The sequence below is a fragment of the Lemur catta genome, chromosome 1, assembly GCF_020740605.2.
Source record: "Lemur catta isolate mLemCat1 chromosome 1, mLemCat1.pri, whole genome shotgun sequence".
NCBI lineage: Eukaryota > Metazoa > Chordata > Mammalia > Primates > Lemuridae > Lemur > Lemur catta.
In genome coordinates this window covers 111,647,527-111,668,124 of record NC_059128.1, presented here as the reverse complement: position 1 = coordinate 111,668,124, position 20,598 = coordinate 111,647,527, and the positions used below count along the sequence as shown (strand labels likewise).

At 58.2% G+C, this 20,598-nt stretch overlaps 1 protein-coding gene across 3 annotated transcripts; it reads right to left on the bottom strand.

The window, feature by feature from the left end:
* Nucleotides 1-139: 139 nt before the first annotated feature.
* Nucleotides 140-15,331, bottom strand: CAMSAP3 (calmodulin regulated spectrin associated protein family member 3). 3 transcript variants are annotated; one of them, XM_045547382.1, is made up of 19 exons: nt 15,083-15,257; nt 9,088-9,341; nt 8,152-8,274; nt 7,972-8,067; nt 7,727-7,759; nt 6,875-6,922; nt 6,479-6,617; nt 5,746-5,885; nt 5,568-5,661; nt 5,440-5,494; nt 5,201-5,274; nt 4,861-4,930; nt 3,314-4,760; nt 2,210-2,349; nt 1,818-2,107; nt 1,409-1,508; nt 942-1,054; nt 741-859; nt 140-647 (listed from the first exon to the last, which is right to left on the bottom strand). In XM_045547382.1, the coding sequence occupies exons 1-19, from the start codon at nt 15,228-15,230 to the stop codon at nt 342-344; spliced, it is 3,789 nt and encodes a 1,262-aa protein (XP_045403338.1). In that variant the 5' UTR covers nt 15,231-15,257; the 3' UTR covers nt 140-341. The 3 variants fall into 3 exon arrangements, with proteins under 3 accessions (XP_045403338.1, XP_045403320.1, XP_045403327.1); XM_045547364.1 differs by lacking the exon at nt 7,727-7,759 and having other exon boundaries at nt 15,083-15,331; XM_045547371.1 differs by lacking the exons at nt 6,875-6,922; nt 7,727-7,759.
* Nucleotides 15,332-20,598: the final 5,267 nt, after the last annotated feature.

The window sequence follows — 20,598 nt, the reverse complement described above, 5'->3', positions numbered from 1 at the left end:
CAAAAAGGCCTCTCCAGACCTCAGCAGGCACCAAGTCAGGGCCACTGAGAGGGCAGAAGAGACGCCAGGGTTGATTGCAGAAAGAACGAGAGACCAGACGCACAGCCAGCCAGCGGCCTCAGGGAGGTGACAAGGCACAGCTCATTAAATTATTTTATTCAAGAAGGTGGGGAGGACAGACAAGGGGACTGAGCTGAGCCCTGAGTCCCTGAACCTCCCAGCTCAGCCCCCGACAGCAGGACTGGACTCAAGTCAGGGGGTGGGGACTCCAGCCCCACCTCCCAAAGTTGGGGACAGACAGGACCCAGGAATACCAACTGACTGTCCTCCAGGGGGCAGGGCTATTTGGGGGTGCCACCGCCCTTCTTGGGAGTGGTGGGCTTCTTGCTCTGCCAGAGGTGTCCCTGGATGGTGAAGGCATCGACGCTCATGGACATGGTCTTGGCGGGGATCTGGGTGAAGCGTTTGCGGTCCGAGTTGTACTTGTAGATGCCCTCGACCATGGCGGGCGTGACGGTCCGGGGTCCGTAGCCGGCCAGCCGCGACAGCTCCTCCGTCTCCCCCGACAGCGTGTAGAGCGCCCGGAACTGGCAGCTCGAGTCGCGAAAGAGGATCAGGAAGTGGTTGGCCTTGCTCTTCTCAATTTCCTGGAGGGGGTGGCGGAACCAGTCAGCCAGGCCAGGCCCTGGGCTGGGGCCACCAACCCAGCTGCCAGCCCCCCACACCTGTGCTCAGCTCACCTCAAGAATGCGGTTCTTCTGCGGTTCGTTCACCTTGCCCGCCAGGCAGCAGTGCGACAGGGCGTTGTGGATGATGAACTTGTTGGACTTGGCGCTGGGCTCCTTGTACAGCCGTGGACCTAGGAGCGAGGGGTAGTCAGCCGGGATGACCAGGGAACAGAGTGTCCCAATGCCAGTAACATCGCCTAAAGCCACACTTACCCGTGTACTCGGGCACCGACGCCGGGGAGGAGGCGTTGCTGCCATTCTCCCAGTCGCGCTCGCGGCTACCAGGCAGGCGGCTTGGGGACATGAGGCCCGATGGGGATGGCGCCCTACAGTGGGGGAGGGACAGGATGGAGGTAGGGCCAGTGGAGGGTAAAGCCCCCCCACCCTGCACAGAGACCACAGGGCAAAGGCAGGCCCGGCACACTCTGCGGGGAAGGAGCCACACGCGGACTGCGTACCCTCACGAGTCCATGTGGTGCCCTCGCACGCGCTCAGCCCTCAGGCACACCAGCCACTCACACAGGCACATCCTCGGGTCTTGTCTGCCAGGTACAGACTGTCCCACTCCCACGTGTCCTTCCATCTCTTTGGGGGTGTATGTATACACATACTTTGAGCTATGTCACCCTCTTGGTTCACACGGATGCATGCGACCCCCAACGTGCCCAAGCTGAGCTCACCGAGACATCGGTCTCTTCACACCGAGGTTATTGGAGGCCTCGTTGGCCACAGTGGATAAGGACAGGGTGGACTGGGAGTAGATCTTGCTGAGCCGAGAACCTGGGAATAGAAGGAACTGGGTCAGTGCCCACCTGAAGGCCCCTCAGCTCCGCAAATGCCCGAGAGGGCCTGGCCCAGCAGGCTGCGGGGTGTGGCACTGGGCCAGCCCCCACTGGAAACACCCCACCCCTGAATGTACCTGAGAGGGCCTCACCCATTAAGCAAGGGAGTGGAGGCCCCTTGCCCCACTGCACCCCCACATCCCCATGGAAGTCTTTACCCAACAGGCAGGGTCAGACCTCACTGGAGACCCCACCACACCACACCTCTGCATATCTCCCCCTCCCCACACCCCCACAGGGGCCTCACCCAGCAGTCCGCGGGCTGGGCTTCGAGCCAAGGCCGAGTCATCGCAGCAACCAGAGCGTGGCCGGGGGGCCCTCCGCCCGCCCCGACCCGGCCCCCCGGTCCCAGCGGACCGGGGCCGCAGCACCTTGTCGAGGTCATCCATCAGTTTCAGCTGGGCCCGGCGCTCGTACTCCAGCCGCGTGAACTCCCCCCGCCGGGGGCCCACCTCCTCCTCGGCTGGGGCCCGAGCAGCAGGGGCCGGGATCGCTATGGGGGCCGTGGGGGCCACAGGGGCCTCCTCCTGGGCCAGCCTGCATGTGAAGGGGACACAGCAGTCAGAAACGGTCACAGGGCCACCGGGGGCCAGGCAGACCGAGGGGCAGGGGTCCCTGGGGGGCCGCACCCAGCCTCACCTCACAGCTTCCTCTCTCCGCTGCTCCTTCTCTGCCTCCTGCCACTGTTTGCGCCGCCGCGCCTCCTCTGCCCGCCGCTGCTGCCGCTCCAGCAGGCTGGCCCGCTTTTGTGCCATCTCATCCTCAGGCTTGTCGTCGTCCTGGGGGACAGACACCGAGTCCAGCTGGCCACCCCTCCTCTGGTACAGCTGGACTTCCTATCTTCCACCCACTCAGTCTGCCAGCCACTCGCCTGTTCTCTTGTTTTTATAATTGTTCTAAAGACATTCAGTTGGTGTCTACTTTATGCACAGCCCCACATCAGGTACTGGGACACCACAGGGATGGAGTAGACCTAAGCGCTGCTCACGTAAAGCGCTTCACCATGCAGGAAAGACGATCCACTATGGCACAGACAGCAGTGAACGCTGGGCCACGGGCATCTGTCTACACTGCAGGGACGGACCCATCCTGGGTCTAGGGGCACGCAGCAGGGCTTCCTGGAGGAAGCACCCCAGAGAATGAGGAGGACATAACCGGGTAGGCATAAGGGGTCAAGAGAGCTCTCCGAGCAGAGGCAGCAGCTAGTGCAAGGGCCCTGGGGCACAGCAAACCTAGCAGGGGGTGTCGGGACTGCCTGGGAGTGGCCCGGGACAAGGTGGGAGGTGAGCAGAGCCCAAAGCCCTGGGGAGGACTTTCATTCTAAGAGCAGGGGGAGCAGGCACATCCCTGACTGCTTGGTGGGAGATGGCCAGGGGTCCAGGGGAGACAGCACAGATCTGCCAGGGGGTGACCATAGGTGTCCAGGTGAGAGATTAGGGAGGCCCAGGCTGGGGGGCCATGAGGATGGAGAATGAGTGGACATGGGACAGGGCCAAAAGGGGACCTGGTAGGGCCATGCTAGGGGGAGGGGGTGTTCTGGAAGACCCTGGTCCTGTCTGTCCATCCACCATTCCCATCCGTCCATCCAGCTACCCACCCCCCAACTATCTGTCTCTCTGTCCACGCGCACCTGCCTGCCCGCCCACCCATCAGTAAAGCCCTCTGCGTCCACCTGTCTGTCCATCCATTCCCAGGAAGTCCCCACTTGCTAGCCCTCCCCCAACCTGCTCTGGTGATCCTCACCTTGTAGAAGAACCCCAACCCGGCCCGGGGCTCCCCCTCTGAAGACGCCTCTTCCTCCAATGAATCCTCTGCACCAGGGGGGCTCCCGTCACCCTCGTCCTCAGCAGAGGGCTCTTCCAGGCTGCCCAGTGGGATCTCAATGAGGCCGGGCCGGGCCGCAGGCTCCTCAGGAGGCGGCCCCTCGGCCAGGAGGATGGAGGAGCGCGTCTGCACGGGCACCTGGCTCGGCGAGAACTTGCGCAGATGGGGGAGGCTGTCCACGTCATGGGGTGGCGTGAGCACCCTGGTCAGGGGCGCCAGCCGCAGCTCCGCTGGCCGTGCATGCTTTGGGCTGCGGGGCGCTGGGCTGGGCCCCGGCCCTGGGCTGCGTCGGGTGGCCGGGGCACGCCGGGCAGGGCTGGGAGACGCAGCCTTGGGCCCCGTCGTGGGGCCAGGGATGACCCAGGCAGCAGGGGGCGGGGCAGGTCCAGGGGCCTCCAGCGGGGCCAGGAGCCGCTGCTGCTGGTCCGTGAGCCTCTGCATGTCCCGCTGCAGCGAACTCAGTGCGGCACTCAGCTTGCTGACCGCTCGGTTGTACTCCCCCAGCCCCTCGGGGGGCACTGGGCCCAGCTCCGGAGAGAAGGTCACTGACTTGGGCCTGGAGGTCGGCTCGCCCTGGCCCTCGCCCGCTGGCCGCTCCCCACCAGGGACCAGGCCAGGCTCTGCCTCCGCATCTGCATCCCCCGAGGCCTCCCGGGGCTGCACCTGCAGGAAGGCGCTCTTGCCCAGGCGCTGGCGGTGCTTGGCAAAGATGGCCTCGATCCGCCGCTTCTGAGCCTCTATGGCCCTGCGCTTCTCCTCCAGCCGGGCCCCCAGCTCGCTCATCTCAGAGCTCAGGGCCTCGGGTGGGGCTGGGCTGGACGTGGGGGACCCCGCTCCGGCCTCAGCCTCTGCCTTCACCAGCTGCTTCTTGCGTTCAGCGAAGCTGGTCATCTTCACTTCGGAGTTGGTAGCCACCGGGGAGCCCTCGGAGGGGACCGGCGGTTTCGATACCTCCCCCACCGGGCATGGAGATGGTTTTGAGGGGGCCTCTGGGTGCGGCAGGTAGACGGGTGCTTTGGTGGGCCCGTCAGACAGAGGTTTGGAGGCCCCCTCGGGCAGGTAGGGGGAGGCGAGGGCCGGCTTGGAGGGCCCCTCTGGGGAGTGGAGGTAGAAGCTGCCGTCGGCAGCCCCGTCCGGAAGCAGCCGGGGCTCAGCACTGTGGATGATCTGCAGGGCCTCTTCGATGGTAGGCAGGTCACCAGGCTCTGGGGGCGGCTGGGTGGGGGTCCGGGCAGGCACGGGACGAGGGGGACCCAAACTGTCCGAGCTGACCGAGCGGAGGAGGACAGGGTCTCCCATGACGACATCCACATCGCTGTCCAGGCCAAAGGGGGTGCTGAATGACACAGCCTGGGAGAGGGGACGGCTGGGCGGCCAGAGGGAGGGGTCAGCCGCTGGGACCAGCCTCAGCCCCACCCCACCCTGGCCTGCCCCACTGCCCGGCCCCGCCCTGGAGATGCGCTCACCTGAGCTGCCGGTTCCAGGCCTTGCCGAGAGCCTCCATGTGGGACATGGACGGGGAGGACTTCAGGGAGCCTGGGGAGGGGTGAGTGGTCACTACGGGGATCCTGGGTGGGGTCGGCCAGGGTCTGAGGGCAACCTCTGCAAGGTCACTGGGCGAGTCACTGATGGGTCATTATGTGCGCTAGTCAGACCAGAGGTTTCTAGTACCAGTAAGGGGTGCTATGGAGTCATGGTGGATGTCACCTTGGGACCCAAAGGAGGGGTCACTGGGGACAACATGAGGTCCTCTGGGGCCATCTTTGTGTGGAAGTCCCCAGTGACAGAAGCCACCCCCCTCCTCACCTGTGGATCCTCGGAGCGGAGACTGGGGGCCGCCCGGTGACAGGAGTGGGTGGCGGAAATTGAAGACAGGAGAACTACCAAGAGAGGTACCTCAGCCTCGGAACCCCCGCCTCCTCCCTCACCTCTCCCTGGAGGTGGGGACAGGGGCATCCCCCAGTGCCCAGCCCAGAGGAAGAGGAACCCCTGGCCCCCAGCCATGGTACCGGAGACTTGCCCAATGAGAGGAGGGGGGACTGTACCTGCTGCCGCCGCCGTTCTGAGATTGGGAGGCCTCGGTGCCCCGGGGGGAGGCAGCTGCGGCACAGAAAACAGGATCAGGCAAGGCTTGACCCCCCAACTCCACCCAGACCCCAGGCCTGGACCTCACCGTGACCGTCGGGCAAGTCCTTGGCTTGCACGAAGTCGGGCTTGAGCACCTCAAAGCACATGAACATCTCGGCCAGCAGCACAACCAGGTTGACCTACAGGCAGGAGGAGCGGTTGGCCGATGGGACACCCGGCCCTGAACACCCCGCTTGGCCCACGAGGCCCCGATATGGCCTTACCTTGAGTGGTGGTGGGACGTAGAGCAAGTCCTCCAGGGAAAGAGGGCAGCCCCGCGGGAGGCGGGAGGCACAGAAATCTTGCACCAGCTGGAGGTTGTACAGGCTGTCCGCCACGGACATGGGGTCCTTGAGGCACACCTCTGTAGGGACAGGATGCCTCAGTGACTTTATGACAACAGGACGTGGCCCCCAGGGAAGCCAGGACCCAGCGGCCAATATACGCGGAGGACCTCCTATGGGCCGGGCCTTGGCCAGGTGCCCATTTTTTTCTGGAACACCATCCTCCAAGAACTCAACTCAAAAAGCTTTTCCTGACCACCCATCATCCTCTGGGACACTTAACATCACAAAGGTACTTCTGGATAAACTTAACGTCTAGAACTAGACAACCAGAAAGTCGAGCTGCCCATGAGTTCAGAAGTGTTTCCATTTGTTCTAGCTGAATCCTCAACACCTAAAATGGGGTCTGGCACACAGTCTGCCCTCAGTGCATTTTATCTGCTGCAGGAATGAATGAATTCTATGAAGCGCAGAGAGGTTTAGACACTTGTGCGAGGTCACACAGCTAACTGGGGGAAAGAAAGATGCAAACCCATGTCTGCTGATTCTGGAAGCTGTGCCCATAACTACTGCATTGGACTGACTGTGCGGACCTGGGGACAGAGGCCTGGGGGCCACAATTTAGGATGCCTGGCACCCCAGGACGGGGTCTGGCCTGGGCCCATTCACTCACCCTCGAGTCGCAATAGCTGGGGACAATAGCAGTGGATTGTGGCAGCCAGTGCAGCCCCACTGGCCAAGTCCTGGAGCGTAGTCACGGTCGGAAAGCAGGGGGCGCGTCGGGCCACAGCGCGGTCCTTGCGGTATCGGATCTGTGGATGGGAGCCAGGTTGGGTGAGTGGATGGGCCAGCCCCTGGGTCAGCAGTCATGCAGGCTGGGCAGGGAGGCCTGGGGTTTCCGCCACGAGGGGGCGGGAAGCCGGGGGTCCCGGAGCCAGAGTGGGGGGCCAGCCTGGAGCAGGGCAGGGACAGCAGCAAGAGGCAGAAGGAGGTGTCTTGGAGCAGCCAGGCCAGAAGCAGGGGGCTGGGGACAGGGACTTCTGGAACCCTGGGGTGGGGGATACGTTACCATGGGGGGTTTGCTCCCCGACTCCTTCAAACAGAAGGCAATTGCGTGCTGGGGGGAGAGGAGCAGCCATCAGCGGGGGCGGGGGGTGCTGACCTGCTGGGCCCCCAAGCCCACCTCCGGGGGAGGGGGTGGCCCTCGCTGACCCTGGTCCTGAACCTTGGCCATCGAGCTCCCTGTGCACTGGCTGGCTTTGGGGACCCCAGCTCCTCCCAGCCCCAAGGGACCCCACAGTGCAGCCTCTAATGCAGGGAATCCTTCTCCCACAAAAGATCCAGGCCCCCAGCTCGGGCAGAGGATGCAGAGGAAGCAGGTAGGCAGGAGGAGAAACCCCCCCAACCCAGGCCCCCAGGGTGGGGGGAAGGAGTGAGCAAAGGTGGGGGACCCCAGCCAGCCCAAAACCTCCCCCCACTTTCCCTTGGCATATTTACTGTAGGAATCATTTATATGAAGCACAGAGAGGTTTAGACACTTGTGCAAGGTCACACAGCTAATTAGGGGAAGACAGAGATTCAAACTTCCAGCTTCAGTGAAGCAAGACATGCTCAGAGGGTCCTGCCCTCTTAGTGGATGGGAAAGGGGGTGTTTTGCCCGTTTGATTCACAGGAAGGGAAGTTCACCCACCCCGTCAGCTCACTGGGGAGGGGTCTATCCTCTCAGTTAATGGCCGAGATGCCACCCTTCTCTTGGCTCACAGAGGGGTTCTCCCTGGGCCCCCTGGGGCTGGGGTCCGACCTTCTTTGCTCACAGGTGGGGGAAGGTAGGAGAGGGCACAGACGGGCCGGCAAAACGGACAGACACAGACGGAGCGACAAGCAGGGCAGGCAGACGGGGCGGACAGACAGTCCCACTTACAGGAACCAGCTTCCAGTACCAGCGCGTGGGGCACTGACGCCAGAGAGGCAGAGAGGAAGGCAGCGGGCACCAGCGAGGGGGACAGCGCAGAGAGAGAGTGAAGGGAAGAAAGAGAGGGAAAAAGAAAGAGAGTGTGTCATCTCCAGCCCCCCACCTTGGAATGGGCATGAGACACAGCCCTGCCCCCCCCACCCAGCTCTCCCTCATTGGTCTGTCTGTCCGTCTGTCCCCTGCCCTGGCCTCACCGAGGGCTGAGATGGGGCCGCCCCATCAGTAGAGGCCGCGGGAGAAGCTCGCTGGGCAGCTTCCTGCTCCGTCTTTTCCTGCAGCCGCCGGACGGTCTGGGGGTGCAGGGAAAGGTCAGTGCTCTGGTCACTGGACCATGTTGGGGACCCCCTCGCCCATCCCGGCCCAACCTCACCTACCGTGTCCACCCAGAAAAGGAGCTTGTGCTCCAAGCTGGTCAGGGCCAAGGGACCCGGCAGCGTCTTTGTCCACTCGAAGGCAAAGGCAACCATGAGGGCATCAATGACAGCCAGGTGGGCTCCCTGTGGGGGTAAGGGCTGCAGGATGAGACCCAAGTACAGGGACGGAGGCCTCTCCCGGCCTCCCAGCCTCCCAAGGCCAGGGAAGAGGGAGAACCAGGAGGTAGGAGGGGCTCGAAGTGGGTGGAGCTTGAGGGGAGGGGCCAGGGCTAGTGGGTGGGGCCTTGAGGGAAGGAAGCAGAATAGGGGGTCCTAGAAAAGCCATTTAAGATGGGCCCGGCTTTGAGGTGAGCAAACAGGCTGTAGGATACGGTGGGCCATGTAGACAAGTCCTCAGGATGACAGTAGCACCTTTTCAGAGAACCAGACCTAGTGGGAGGAGCTAGGCTTAATGGGTGGATCTTGAGGGCAGGAGCCAGGCCAGGTGGGCGGAGCTTGAGGAGAGGAACAAGGTCAGGCGGGAGAAGTTAGACTTGGTGGGTAGAGCTCAGGGAGGAGCCAGGCCTGGTGGTGGGAGGTGCTTAAGAGGAACCAGGTCTGGTGGAGGAGTTAGGCTTAATGGGTGGATCTTGAGAGGCGGAGCTGAGCCTGGTGGAAGGAGCTTGAGGGGAGGAGCCAGGCTTGGTGGGCGAGGCTCAGGGAGGAGCCAGGGCTGGTGGTGGGCGGTGCTTGAGAGGAGGAGCCAGGCCTGCTGGGAGGAGCTAGGCTTAATAGGTGGCTCTTGAGGGTAGGAGCCCTGCCTAGTGGGAAGAGCTTGAGGGGAGGAGCCAGGCCTAGTGGGCACCACTTGAGGGGAGGAGCCCAGCCTGTGGGCACTGCTTGAGGGGAGGAGCCAGGAATCATGGGCGGTACCTAACAGGCAGGGGCGGGGCCTACCATGAGAACGGGCTGGTGTCTCAGGTCCGCCTCACGCACCGGGCGCTCGGGCAGCGCGGGCACCGTGCCCCTCCGCGCCAGCAGAGCCAGCAGTGCAGAGGGGCTGGGGGGTGTCTCGAGCTGCGGCAGCGCCTGGCGCCAGGCCCGGCAGTAGAGCTCGGCCGAGAGCAGCAGCCGCGTCACCGGGGGCTTCACGTGCTCCTGCGCGTACTGGTCCGTATAGAAGGGCTCCCACAGCTCTGGGGGCACGTGCTCTGTGGGGGTGGGGGGGACACGGCGAGTCAGGGTCACCAGATACACCACACACACATACACAGTCACATGGCCCCAATGAAGGGGGCATCTGGACTAGGGAGTATGGCCCCAAGAAGGGAGAGACAGACAGGTTCTGGGCTGAGACGCACAGGTGTGCAGGACTGAGCCAGAGGAAGGGGTGATGGTGATGTTCCAGGCAGAGGGGCCTGCGGATGCAAAAATGGAGGTGGGAGAGAACACAGTGCCTCAGGGAGATGGAAGGGAGGCTTCCCCTCACCCCAGGCCGGCTGGGCAGGGTGTTGTAGGCTCCAGGGAGAGACGACAAGGATAATCTCAATGACAACAGCCTTCCTGTGCTGGCTGGGTGTGTAGACTCATCTAAGCCCTATATCAACCCTAGGAAGCAGACAGAGCACGATGGTAACTCCACTTAACATAGGAGGAAACCGAGGCACAGAGAAGGAAAGTACCCTGCCCAAGGCCACACAGCTCTTCCATGCCGGTGGACAGAGAATCAAACCCAGCAAACTCTGCACCCTCTCTCTGCTTGCATGCCAGGTAGGAGGAGCTGTGAAGTGGGGGGCTGGCAGGCAGGGCATGGAATGGGGGAGGTGCCCTGCCCAAGGGGACCTTCCAGGGAGTTGTGTAACCTGGACCTGGTGACTGAAGGGAGGAGGTGGGGGACAGAGAGGGAAGCACCTAGTACCCTGTTGGGGTCTGAGGGGCAAGATGGAACGGAGGGGATAGTGACTGAGCTGGTGATATGGGGTGGGAGGGCAGCAGGTGAGGGGGTGACAGCTGAGCATGAGGGGCCTTGGGGACATCCTCGAGGCAGAGGACACACGGGGCTGGGGCTTAGGGGAACAGCCAGGAGACCCCCTGAATAAGACGGTAGGAAGAGGCATCAAGGAAGCCCCAGGTGGATGGTGGGGGCGACCCCAAGTAGGGTGGAGAGGAAAGAGCCAGGAACATCTGGGCAGGTCGGGGTGCCCGAGCTCCTGCTCCAATCAGCCCAGCTGTTTTGTACATTGGGGTTCTGTGTTTGAAAGAACAGGGTGGAGAGGTTCTTGTGCTTCACAATGTATTTGAATGTGACCCCCAAAACAAGACCTCCCCCAGGAGTCCCTCTTCACAGCCAGGCTCCCAAGAAACCCCTCACCCAGGAGGATCCAGGCATCCTTGCCTACCTTCTGTCCCCTCCCTGCCCCCTTCCACACCCAGAAAACCACACTTGACCTTCCTACTTACAGCCCCACCCCCTGAAGAGCTGTGCCTTCTCCCTGCATCCCTCAGCTCAGCTCCTTGAAAGAAGAGCGATTTCTGGCTCCGGGTCAACAGCCCCACCACCACTCCCCTAGCCCTGCCTCAAACTCCCTGACCTGGCTTCTGCCCTTGTTGCTTCCAGCCTCCCCAAGGCCAACGAGGTATCCAACAAGCATCTGTGGGGTATCTCGTCTGGGCATGTCCTTCTTCCAGAAACCTTCTTTCCCCTGGCATCTCCTTGTGAATGGACATGCCCCACCTCAAGACCCATGATGGCTTCCAGGGCCATCTGAGGACTGCACCTGCTGCAGCCCAGACCAAGAGCACCACACCCCGCCTGCCCCCACATCTCCCACAACTCTCAGCATCTTCCTTTATATCTGTTCCTCCTCCCTGTCGCCAAGGCAGTGAGGAATCACCATCCCTCTCTTTTGTTACCCTCAAACCCCACATCCAATCAGTCCTCAGGTTTCAACCTCCTGGCATCTCCCAAATCCAAACCCTCCTCCCCAGCCCCTGCCGGAGAGCAGACCCCAGGCACTTCCCACTCCTGTTAGCAAAATCAAACAGGTTTCTTTCCTGCAGTACTTCTCAGGGCCTTCAAGATGACAATATGTGAGCTAGGGCTAATGATCGCTAACATTTTTTTGATTTTTGGTTTTCTGAGACAGGGTCTCACTCTGTCACCCAGGCTGGGGTACAGTGGCACGATCATAGCTCACTGTAGCCTCCAACTCCTGGGCTCCAGTGATCCTCCTGCCTTGGCCTCCTGAGTAGCTGGGACTACAGGTGCACGCCACCACGCCCAGCTAATCTTTCTATTTTTTGTAGAGACAGGGGTCTCACTATGTTGCCCAGGCTGAATCAATAATATTTATCAAGCACTTATTCTATACCAGTGTTCCTCTATCTTGGCACTGTTGGCATTTGGGGCTAAAGAATTCTTTATATTGGGGGAATGGTATCCTGTGCATGGTAGAGTGTCCAGCAAAATCCCTGATCTCCACTCCCTAGATGCCAGTAGCACATTCCTTCCAAGTAGTGACAACCAAAAATGTCTCCTAAGGGGCAAAACTGTCACCAGTTGAGAACCATTGCCCTATACTATGTTTATTAAGCATTTCCTGCAGAGCAGTGCTCTCTGATAGAACATAATGCGAGCCCACTCACATAGTCTTAAGTTGTCTAGTAGCCATATTAAAAATGCAGAAACATGAATTTAGTATTTTTTTCAACCCAATATATATATCCAAAATGTTATTTCAATGTGCAATGAATATAAAAACACTATTAATGAGATATTTCACATCTTTTTTTTGTACCAAGTCTTTGGAATCCATTGTGTGTGTGCACCCATGTGTGTGTCTATGTATATGTCTACACACAGACACACACACGCACATATATATGGTGTTTTTTTAAGATGGGATCTTGCTCTGTCACCCAGGCTGGAGTGCAGTGACATGATTACAGTTCACTGCAGCCTCTAACTTCCAGGCTCAAGCGATCCTCCCGCCTCAGCCACTGAGTAGCTGGGACTACAGGTGCACACCACCACACCTGGCTAATTTCTCTGGGGTTTTTTTTGTACAGATGGGGTCTTGCTCCTGCTCAGGCTGTTCTCAAAGTCCTGGCTTCAAACACTCCTCCTGCCTCGGCTTCCCAAAGTGCTGGGATTACAGGCGTCAGCCACATGCCAGCCTGGAACCCTTTCTTTCTTTCTTTCTTTCTTTCTTTTTTTTTGAGACAGAGTCTCGCTCTGTTGCCCAGGTTAGAGTGCCGTGGCGTCACACTAGCTCCCAGCAACCTCAAACTCCTGGGCTCAAGCAATCCTCCTGCCTCAGCCTCCCGAGTAAGCTGGGACTACAGGCACGCGCCACCATGCCCGGCTAATTTTTCTATATATATATTTTTTAGCTATCCATATAATTTCTTTCTATTTTTAGCAGAGACAAGGTCTCGCTCTGGCTCAGGCTGGTCTCGAACTCCTGACCTCAAGCAATCCTCCCGCCTCGGCCTCCCACAGTGCTAGGATTACAGGTGTGAGCCACCGTGCCTGGCCTGGAACCCTTTCTTAATCTTATCTCTGAGCTATGTTCTCCTGAGCCCACCTGCCTGCATTCCTGCCCAGCCTTCTCACACCTGTGCCTCTGGGCCACCAAAACTATTCCTTCCTCTAAGCCACTGTTCCTACTGGGCAACTGCATACCTGATTGTGTCAGTTCTCAAATACCTTCCATGGTTCCCTAGTGCCCTCAGATCCCCACCCATGGCCTGAGAGGCCCTCATCAGTCTTACCAGCCTCCTCCATCTCCCATCTTCCCTGGCCACCACAGGGACCTGCATGTGCTCTGAGAACTCTTTGTTGGCCCACATTCCAAGCCTTTGCACACATGATCTCTTCTTTGTGGCAAACTCCTACACATCCTTCAATGCCCAAACCCTTTTTCCTCTGGGGAGCCTTTTCCTCCCTCCCCAGAAGATTTCAAGAGTGTCCTCCACCCAGGCCCTGCTGCTTGCTTCTACAACACAGACCTTATCACTCTACGCAGCAACGATCTGGTTTCATGCCCATTCCCCTCTCTCCCACATCCATCCCATCCTCTCTATACCTTGGGTACCCAGCACCAGCCCGGCACCTGCTAGGCATTGGTCAAGAGTCCCAGAATTCATGAATCCAGTAGATCTCTGTTCCCCTTTTCCTTCAGCCCCCTTCCTTTTAGAGGAGGCAGATGGGAGACAGACTGAACCTCACCCCCAGCCCTTGGAGGGTATCACAGAGCTGAGGGAACTGCGCCAACGAGAACAGAAACTGGGTGCGTCAAGGGACTGGGATCTTATCAACACCCCTCAAGGGACTTTGCTTTCCTTTCTGCAAAATGGGACAGTGGTTTCTGCTCTGTCTCCTGGCCAGGACATAATGAATACTGTCATTAATGAAAACACCACCCCCAGTCACAGCAGCAACGATCGTGAACATTTGTTTAGCATCGACTGTGTGTGGGACACGGCGTGAAGGAGTCTGTAGTCACTACCTCCTCCTGCACACCTCCTGGCAGCCTCGCAAAGAATGTGCAGAGACCTAGATCGCCTGAGTCCTGCCCTGGCACACAGTGAGTGTCCCGTGAACATATGGGAAATGGATAAATAAATGAGTGAAAGCCTTCTTTGACAGAGGGGGGAACCGTAAGTTCACAGAATCAGGATAATCCATCCATATTCTGGTGGGGGTGGGACTCAAACTCAATTCTGAATCCCAAACTTGAGCTCTCCACGGCCTCATAACCTTGGATATGAGGGGCTGGGACTGTCCCGGGGTCCCAGGTCCCAACTCCCAATCCCTTTCTTCCTCAAGCAAATCCCTGGGACGTGGGTAGGCCTCAGAGTGGGCCACACACTTGGAAGGGCGCAGGAAGAAAGAGGAAGGGACAGGCTTGGGCGGAACCAGGAGAGGGACAGCTGTCACCGAGACCCACACCCAGAACAGGTTGATCTGGGAAGGCCACTGAGAGGGGGATGGGCTGTGCCCAGTTGGTGCCAAGACCAGTGGGCAGACGAGTGGGAGGGAAGGGTGTCCTTCCCCCACGACTCTCCCCAGGAAGGCCCAGACCTTAATTAACCCCTGTCTTCTCCAAGGCCAGGCTCTGGCTTCCAGCTCTGGCCTGGGGCCATGGAGCTGCCCAGAGCTGGGGCTGAGCGTGCTCAGGGCCTCTGATTCCGGGGACCCACGGGCATGCTCCCCATTGGGGCGGCCAGAGTCGGGGCCAGCCACGCGGGCTTGGGGGAGGAAGTGAAGGATCTGCCTTCCTGGGAGAAGGCCCCGCAGCGGGGCCCCTCACCCCGGCGGGATCCTGGACAAGCCTATTTCCTTTCTACTGGGCTTCCCTTCTACTCCTCGGTTAGATAAGGGAGTAAGTCACAGCTGCCAGCCGCCGGCCGGAGCCATGGAGGCGAAAGAGGGGCTCCCCAGAGCTGACCGGCCGCCGCCCGCAGCGCAGGCAGGGCCGGCGCGGGGTGTGTGTCCCGGCCCGGGGGCGTGGGGACCCAAGCGCTTAAGGCCCCGCAGCCAGAGGCCGGGGGCCCAGGAGAGGGGGCGAGAAGGGTCCCGGCAGGCGCGTGATGTGAGCGTGCAAAGGGGAGGAGGGCGTGCAAGGGAAGGCCCCGGGGGGTGCGGGAGGCGGGAACCCCGCACCAGGAGACCCCACCCGGCTCGCAGACCCCGCCCCGCTCACCTGGGGGCTCGGACGCCGGGGTCCCCGCGCGGAGCTGCGCCGCCGGCCCCACCCCCACCGCGCTCCCGCAGCCGGGCGGGCAAAGTCCACGGCCCGGCCCCGGCCCAGCAGGAAGCCCAGAGGCCCGGCGCGGCGGGGAACCGGGGCCCGGAGACCCCCGGCGGCCGGCGCTATTGTTCCCACGGCCCCGGCCTTCCCGGGCCCGGCGCCCCGCCCCCCGCACCTGCCGCCCCCCAGCCCGGTACCTGCGCCCCCGAACGCGGCCCGCAGCACCCACGCCAGGCTGGCCGCCGCCTTGGCCCGCGAGAAATCGTACTGGTCCAGCGACTTGATCTCGGGCACCAGGAAGGTCCTCCGCAGCGGCCCGGGCCCGGGGGGCGCCGCCTCCACCATGGCGGCGCCGGGGCTGCGGCCGCCGGGTCCGCGCTCTAGCTGGGCTTGGCTGCGCCGCGCTCGCGCCCCAGCCGGGCCCGCCGCCGCCGCCGCCGCCGCCTCTGCCGCGGAGCCAGGTGCGGCCGCTCGCGCTGGCGACGCTGCGTCGGCCCCGCCCCGGGGCGGAGTCCAGGTGCGCCCCGCCCCCCGGACCCCGGTCGGCCCCCAGCCGCGGGGTGCCCTGGGCAGGGCAGGCCCGGGCTGCGGCCGGCGATCGCGGGGGGAGGCTGCGGCTGCGAGTATGTGTGTATGTGGGAGGGGGGGTGCGCGCGCGCGCGTGTGTGTGCGCGCGCCTGAGACACCGGACAGGATTAGGGACCCTCTGTTCGAGAACGCGTGTGCAGGGCCGCAGTGCCTACCCGCTTAGGCGCACCTGGGCGAGTCTGTAATGCCTGGCCGGGAGGCATGCACCTGTTCCTGATTGTGTTTGTAAAGACCACAAGAATGTGTGCCTCTTCGTATCTGTGTGTGCATCTCTGCATGTATTTGGGTGGTGGTGACCCAGTGTAGTGGAGGCTGTCTACGTGTGCGTATCTGGGCGCGGGCGTGACAGCACGTGTATGTGTAAGGGTGTCTGTGTCTGCGTGGCCGTGTTTCAAACGCGTGTTGCGTATACAAGGATCTCTGTTATGTAGGTCGCTCTATATCCTGAAGATAGAAGTGGAGAGTGTGTGTGTATGTATCTCTTTTGTGGGTGGATATGAGTATGCGTGTTTCTGTGCCTCTGAACATATTTGTGTGTTGTGTAAGGGTGTGATTGATATCTCTGTCAATGCAGGAGTACTGGAGAGAAACTTCGAGGTTGTGTATTTATGCAGGAGTGAGGCTCTTTGTGCCTATGAGTGTGGTTGCGTGGCTGTGACGGGGTGTATTTGCAAATGTCTGTGTGTGTATTTGTGGTATCTGCAGTGTGTCTTGGGGGAAGGCTCTGATTGTGTGTAGATGAGGATGTATTTGTGTCTAAGTAGATTTGTATACGAGTGCGTGAATGCGGTTGTGTGCACGTGGATATGTGTGTGAGGAACAGTTTCTGAATGTATTTGGGGGCATATATGTGTGTTTACATATGAGTGCATTTGCGGGTTTGGGTATATGGTGTGAGCCTGAGAGTTGTGTAAACTGTGAAATTGGGTGTGTGTGCAAGAATGTCTATTTCTGAATACATTCGTGAGAGTGAAAATGTGCATATTTATCTAGGAATTGCATATTTGTGTGAGTAAATGTATTTGTACGCGGTATAATCTGATGGTATGCATCAGTGTGGAGCTGTGTGTGTGTTATGTGTATAGATATTTGTGCACATGCGTGCAATAGTATGGATGTTACTGTGTATATTTGTGAAGTCCCTATCTGTGGATAGTTGTTTAGTATTTGTATGTTCCATTGTGTTTTTGTGTCACAATATCTGCTTCTTAGCTGTCTGTAATCATGAATGCACAAGTGTGTGTTAGTGTGTTAGGTCTTTACAGCTGGGTGAATGTTTGGATTTTGCATGGATCTGTGAGCATTTACTCATGCTTACAAGGTAACAAGGTGCACGTGTGTGAGCGCATCTGTTTTTCGGAATGTAAACTGAGTATCTGAATGAATCTCCGTATGAATGAGTGCATTTGTGTATGTAGCCAGGTGTGCTGGGATGTGAGTATATGACTATGGTTGTGTGTGTAGGCATGCATGTGTGAGTAGTTGTGTTTTGAATGACTTTGCATGTGTGTAAATGGGTTTAAGTGCATTGAGATGCATTTGTGTGTCATGACCTGAGTGAGACTGGGTGGGTGGGTGAATTCTGTCTAAGGGAGTATAAGTGTGAGATTGTGCATTTATAGCTACAGAGGGGGTTTCAGTCTACACACACATACAGACACCCACATACACATGACAATCAGTCAGTGTTTTCTTGACTATATAAAATGCTATGAGTCCGGGCTTGGTGGCTCACACTTGTAATCCCAGCACTTTCAGAGGATCGCTTGAGGCTAGCAGTTCGAGACCAGCCTGGGCAACATAGCAAGACCCTCCCGCTTCCCCCCTCTACAAAAAAAATGAAAAAATTAGCCGGCCATTGTGGTGCGTACCTGTAGTCCCGGCTACTTGGGAAGCTGAGACAAGAGGATCCTTGAGCCCAGGACTTTGAGGTTACAATGAGCTACGATTGGGCCACTGTACTCCAGTCTGGGCAACCCTGTCTCTAAAAAAATAAAAGATAAATGCTATGAGGTGACAAGACACTACTACAGCATGCAAGTGCCCTAGCCCCACCAACCTCAGATAGTGGCCCTTGAGCCAATGCTTTGTTCAAATTCCAGGGTCCTCCTGACATGCATTGTACACACGTGTTTGGGGCATGGGTCTCTTGGTCCAGAGCCTGTGACTGAGGAGGGGGATGGGTGTGCCACAGGGAGGGGAACTGGGACATGGGCCCTCCTGTCTGGATGTGCCCATGCAGGTGTGGGTGTGGGCACACAAAGGGGCCAATGTGTGTGTGTTTGAGCACGCGTGGGGATGTGTATGACACACAAGCCATGGCTCCCCGCCTTGGAGGACCTGAACCAGGTGTTTTCCTCACTGGGCTGCAGTTTCCCCACCTGTGGCACTGCAGGGAATCGGGAACTCCCAGCATGGCAGGCGTCCGTGGCTGGAAAGGGAGTGCCTGTCATGCTTTGCCCCTCTGTGAGCTTGGCATGTCCTGCCGGCTCACGAGTGTTTGCTTTGCCTGGGAACGTTCCCATGACCTCTGCAGACCCCAAGGACAAGCCTCATGGAGGTGACACCTGCATCTCCCAAACACTAAGGGAGATGCATGCCCCACCCTGGGAGGGGGCTGCAGGATGTGAGGGTTCAGTGAGGGGGTGTCCAGAGGTGGCAGAGTAGGAGCCAGGCCCAGTGCCCCTGACCAGGGTGCCAGGGGCCTCCTTGGGCCCAGCCCCCACACCGGGCAGACTGGAACGCCTGGCTGGCTAGACCGCCCCACCCACACACAGCCAGCAGGAATCAAGGTCCCACCTGCCCCTGGGGGCCTGTTCCTGAGGCCCAGGCAGCCTCAGACACATTGGCTCCCCTGTGTACCAGGAGGCCCTTCCTACAGCCCCCCTGCAGCCCTCTCCAATCCCTGCCTCCCGCCTCCTCCCTCACCTGGAGACTCCCTGGGCTCTCACACCTCCTAACTCACTAGACCAGCCATGCTTATTAAGCTGGGGGAGGGGATAACTTAGAGGGTTTGTAGGTCAGGGGGTTAGGATTAGGTTTGGGAGAGTCTGTGAACCCCCATAAAATCATCTGGAAAATTCTGCCTGTGGGTGCACCTCTGCAAATCTTACAAGTAACGATTTCTGAGTGTGTTATATGCCCACGACCATTTTCATTTATTTATTTATTTATTTATTTTTATTTTTTTGAGACAGAGTGTCACTTTGTTGCCCTGGTTAGAGTGAGTGCCATGGCGTCAGCCTAGCTCATAGCAACCTCAAACTCCTGGGCTTAAGCCATCCTACTGCCTCAGCCTCCCGAGTAGCTGGGACTACAGGCATGTGCCACCATGCCTGGCTAATTTTTTATATATATATTTTAGTTGGCCAGATAATTTCTTTCTATGTTTAGTGGAGACGGGGTCTCACTCTTGCTCAGGCTGGTCTCAAACTCCTGACCTCGAGCGATCCACCCGCCTCAGCCTCCCAGAGTGCTAGGATTACAGGCGTGAGCCACCGCGCCCGGCCCTATTTATTTTTTTTGAGACAGGGTATTGCTCTGTCCCCTGGGCAGTGGTGTGATCATAGCTCACTGCAACCTCAAATTCCTGCGCTCAAGCGATCCTCCTGCCTCAGCCTCCTGAGTAGCTGGGACTACAGGCTCACACCATGATACCCGGCTAATTTTTCTATTTTTCGTAGAGACAGGGTCTCACTCTTGCTCAAGCTGGTCTTGAACTCCTGGCCTCAAGTGACCCTCCTGCCTCAGCTCCCAAAGTGCTGAGATTACAGGTGTGAGCCAGCCCAAAATAATTTTTAAGAAAATAGTGTGCATGCCAAGGCCCATCCCTGTCCTTGTGCCACTTGCATTTAGAGACAATGAACAAATACATGTGAAAGAGATCATTTCAGCTAGGGATAAAGTATTGGGATAATAATACAGCGAAGCCTGGGGACTGCTTTCGCCAGGGCAGTCGGGGGTGTGGAGCATCTTCGAGGAGGGGGAGAGGGAGCAGAGCCTGGAATGATGAAACGAAGCAGGTGGGGGAAACATTCCAGGCAGAGGGAACAGCAAAGGCAAGGTCCCCGGGGCGGGAACAGGCTGGTATTCGTGAGGAAGGTCACCCTGGCCGAGCTTAGTGAGGAATGTGGAAGGAGACGCTAGAGGGTGTTTGCTCGCTTCTGAAAACTCTCTCCAGTCAAGGACCACTTCTTTTTCCAATCCATAAAATGCAATAAAAATGAATTTCTAGGAAAATAAAATGTAAATACATGCATAGTGCCAGAAAGTAAGAAATAACCAACAAGTGAGGTGTCGTGGCGTTAGCCCATGGTCTCAGCTACTCGGGAGGCTGAGGCAGGAGGATCGCTTGAGCCCAGGAGTTTAAGGCTGCAGTGAGCTATGATGATGCCAGTGCACTCTAGCCTGGGTGACAGAACAAGACCCTGTCCCTAAAAAAAAAAAAAAAAAAAAAAAAGTAACTTTATAATGAAGAAATCTCCACCAGTCATAAATTATGTTGATAGTATATACTCCTGATACAATATGATGATAATGACACTTTGCCTCTGTGATCTTCTTGTCTGTGACCCATAACCCCTTTCTAATCAGGAGAAAACAGCATAAAAATTCCAATAAAGAAGAATTCTACAATATACCTAACCAGTCCTCCTCAAAACTGTCAAGGTCATCAATAACAAGCAAGGTTCCAGAAACTGTCTAAAGAGATGTGACAGCTAAATGTCACATGGGATCATACATTGGATCGAAGGATAGGAAAAAAACGGGGGTGCGTTAACTTTTCCGGAAAACTTAAGAAATTTGAATAAAGAATGGACTTCAATTAATTACAATGTATCAGCATTTGTTCATTCACTGTAACAAATGTCCCATACTGGTGTAAGGTGTTAATAAAAGGGGAAACTGTATGTGTGTATGTGTGTTTTGGGGAACAGGGAGTGTGTGGAACTCTCTATACTGTCTGCTTGACTTTTCTGTACATTTACAACTGTTCTAAAAAAAAAGTCTGTTAATGAAAGAATTTGAAAGGCATGCAAAATATGAGCCCAGCAGTCATAAAAGTACTATGTCAAATTACTATAAAGTTTCTGAACGCTTATTATTTTCCATACTCTCTCAGCGG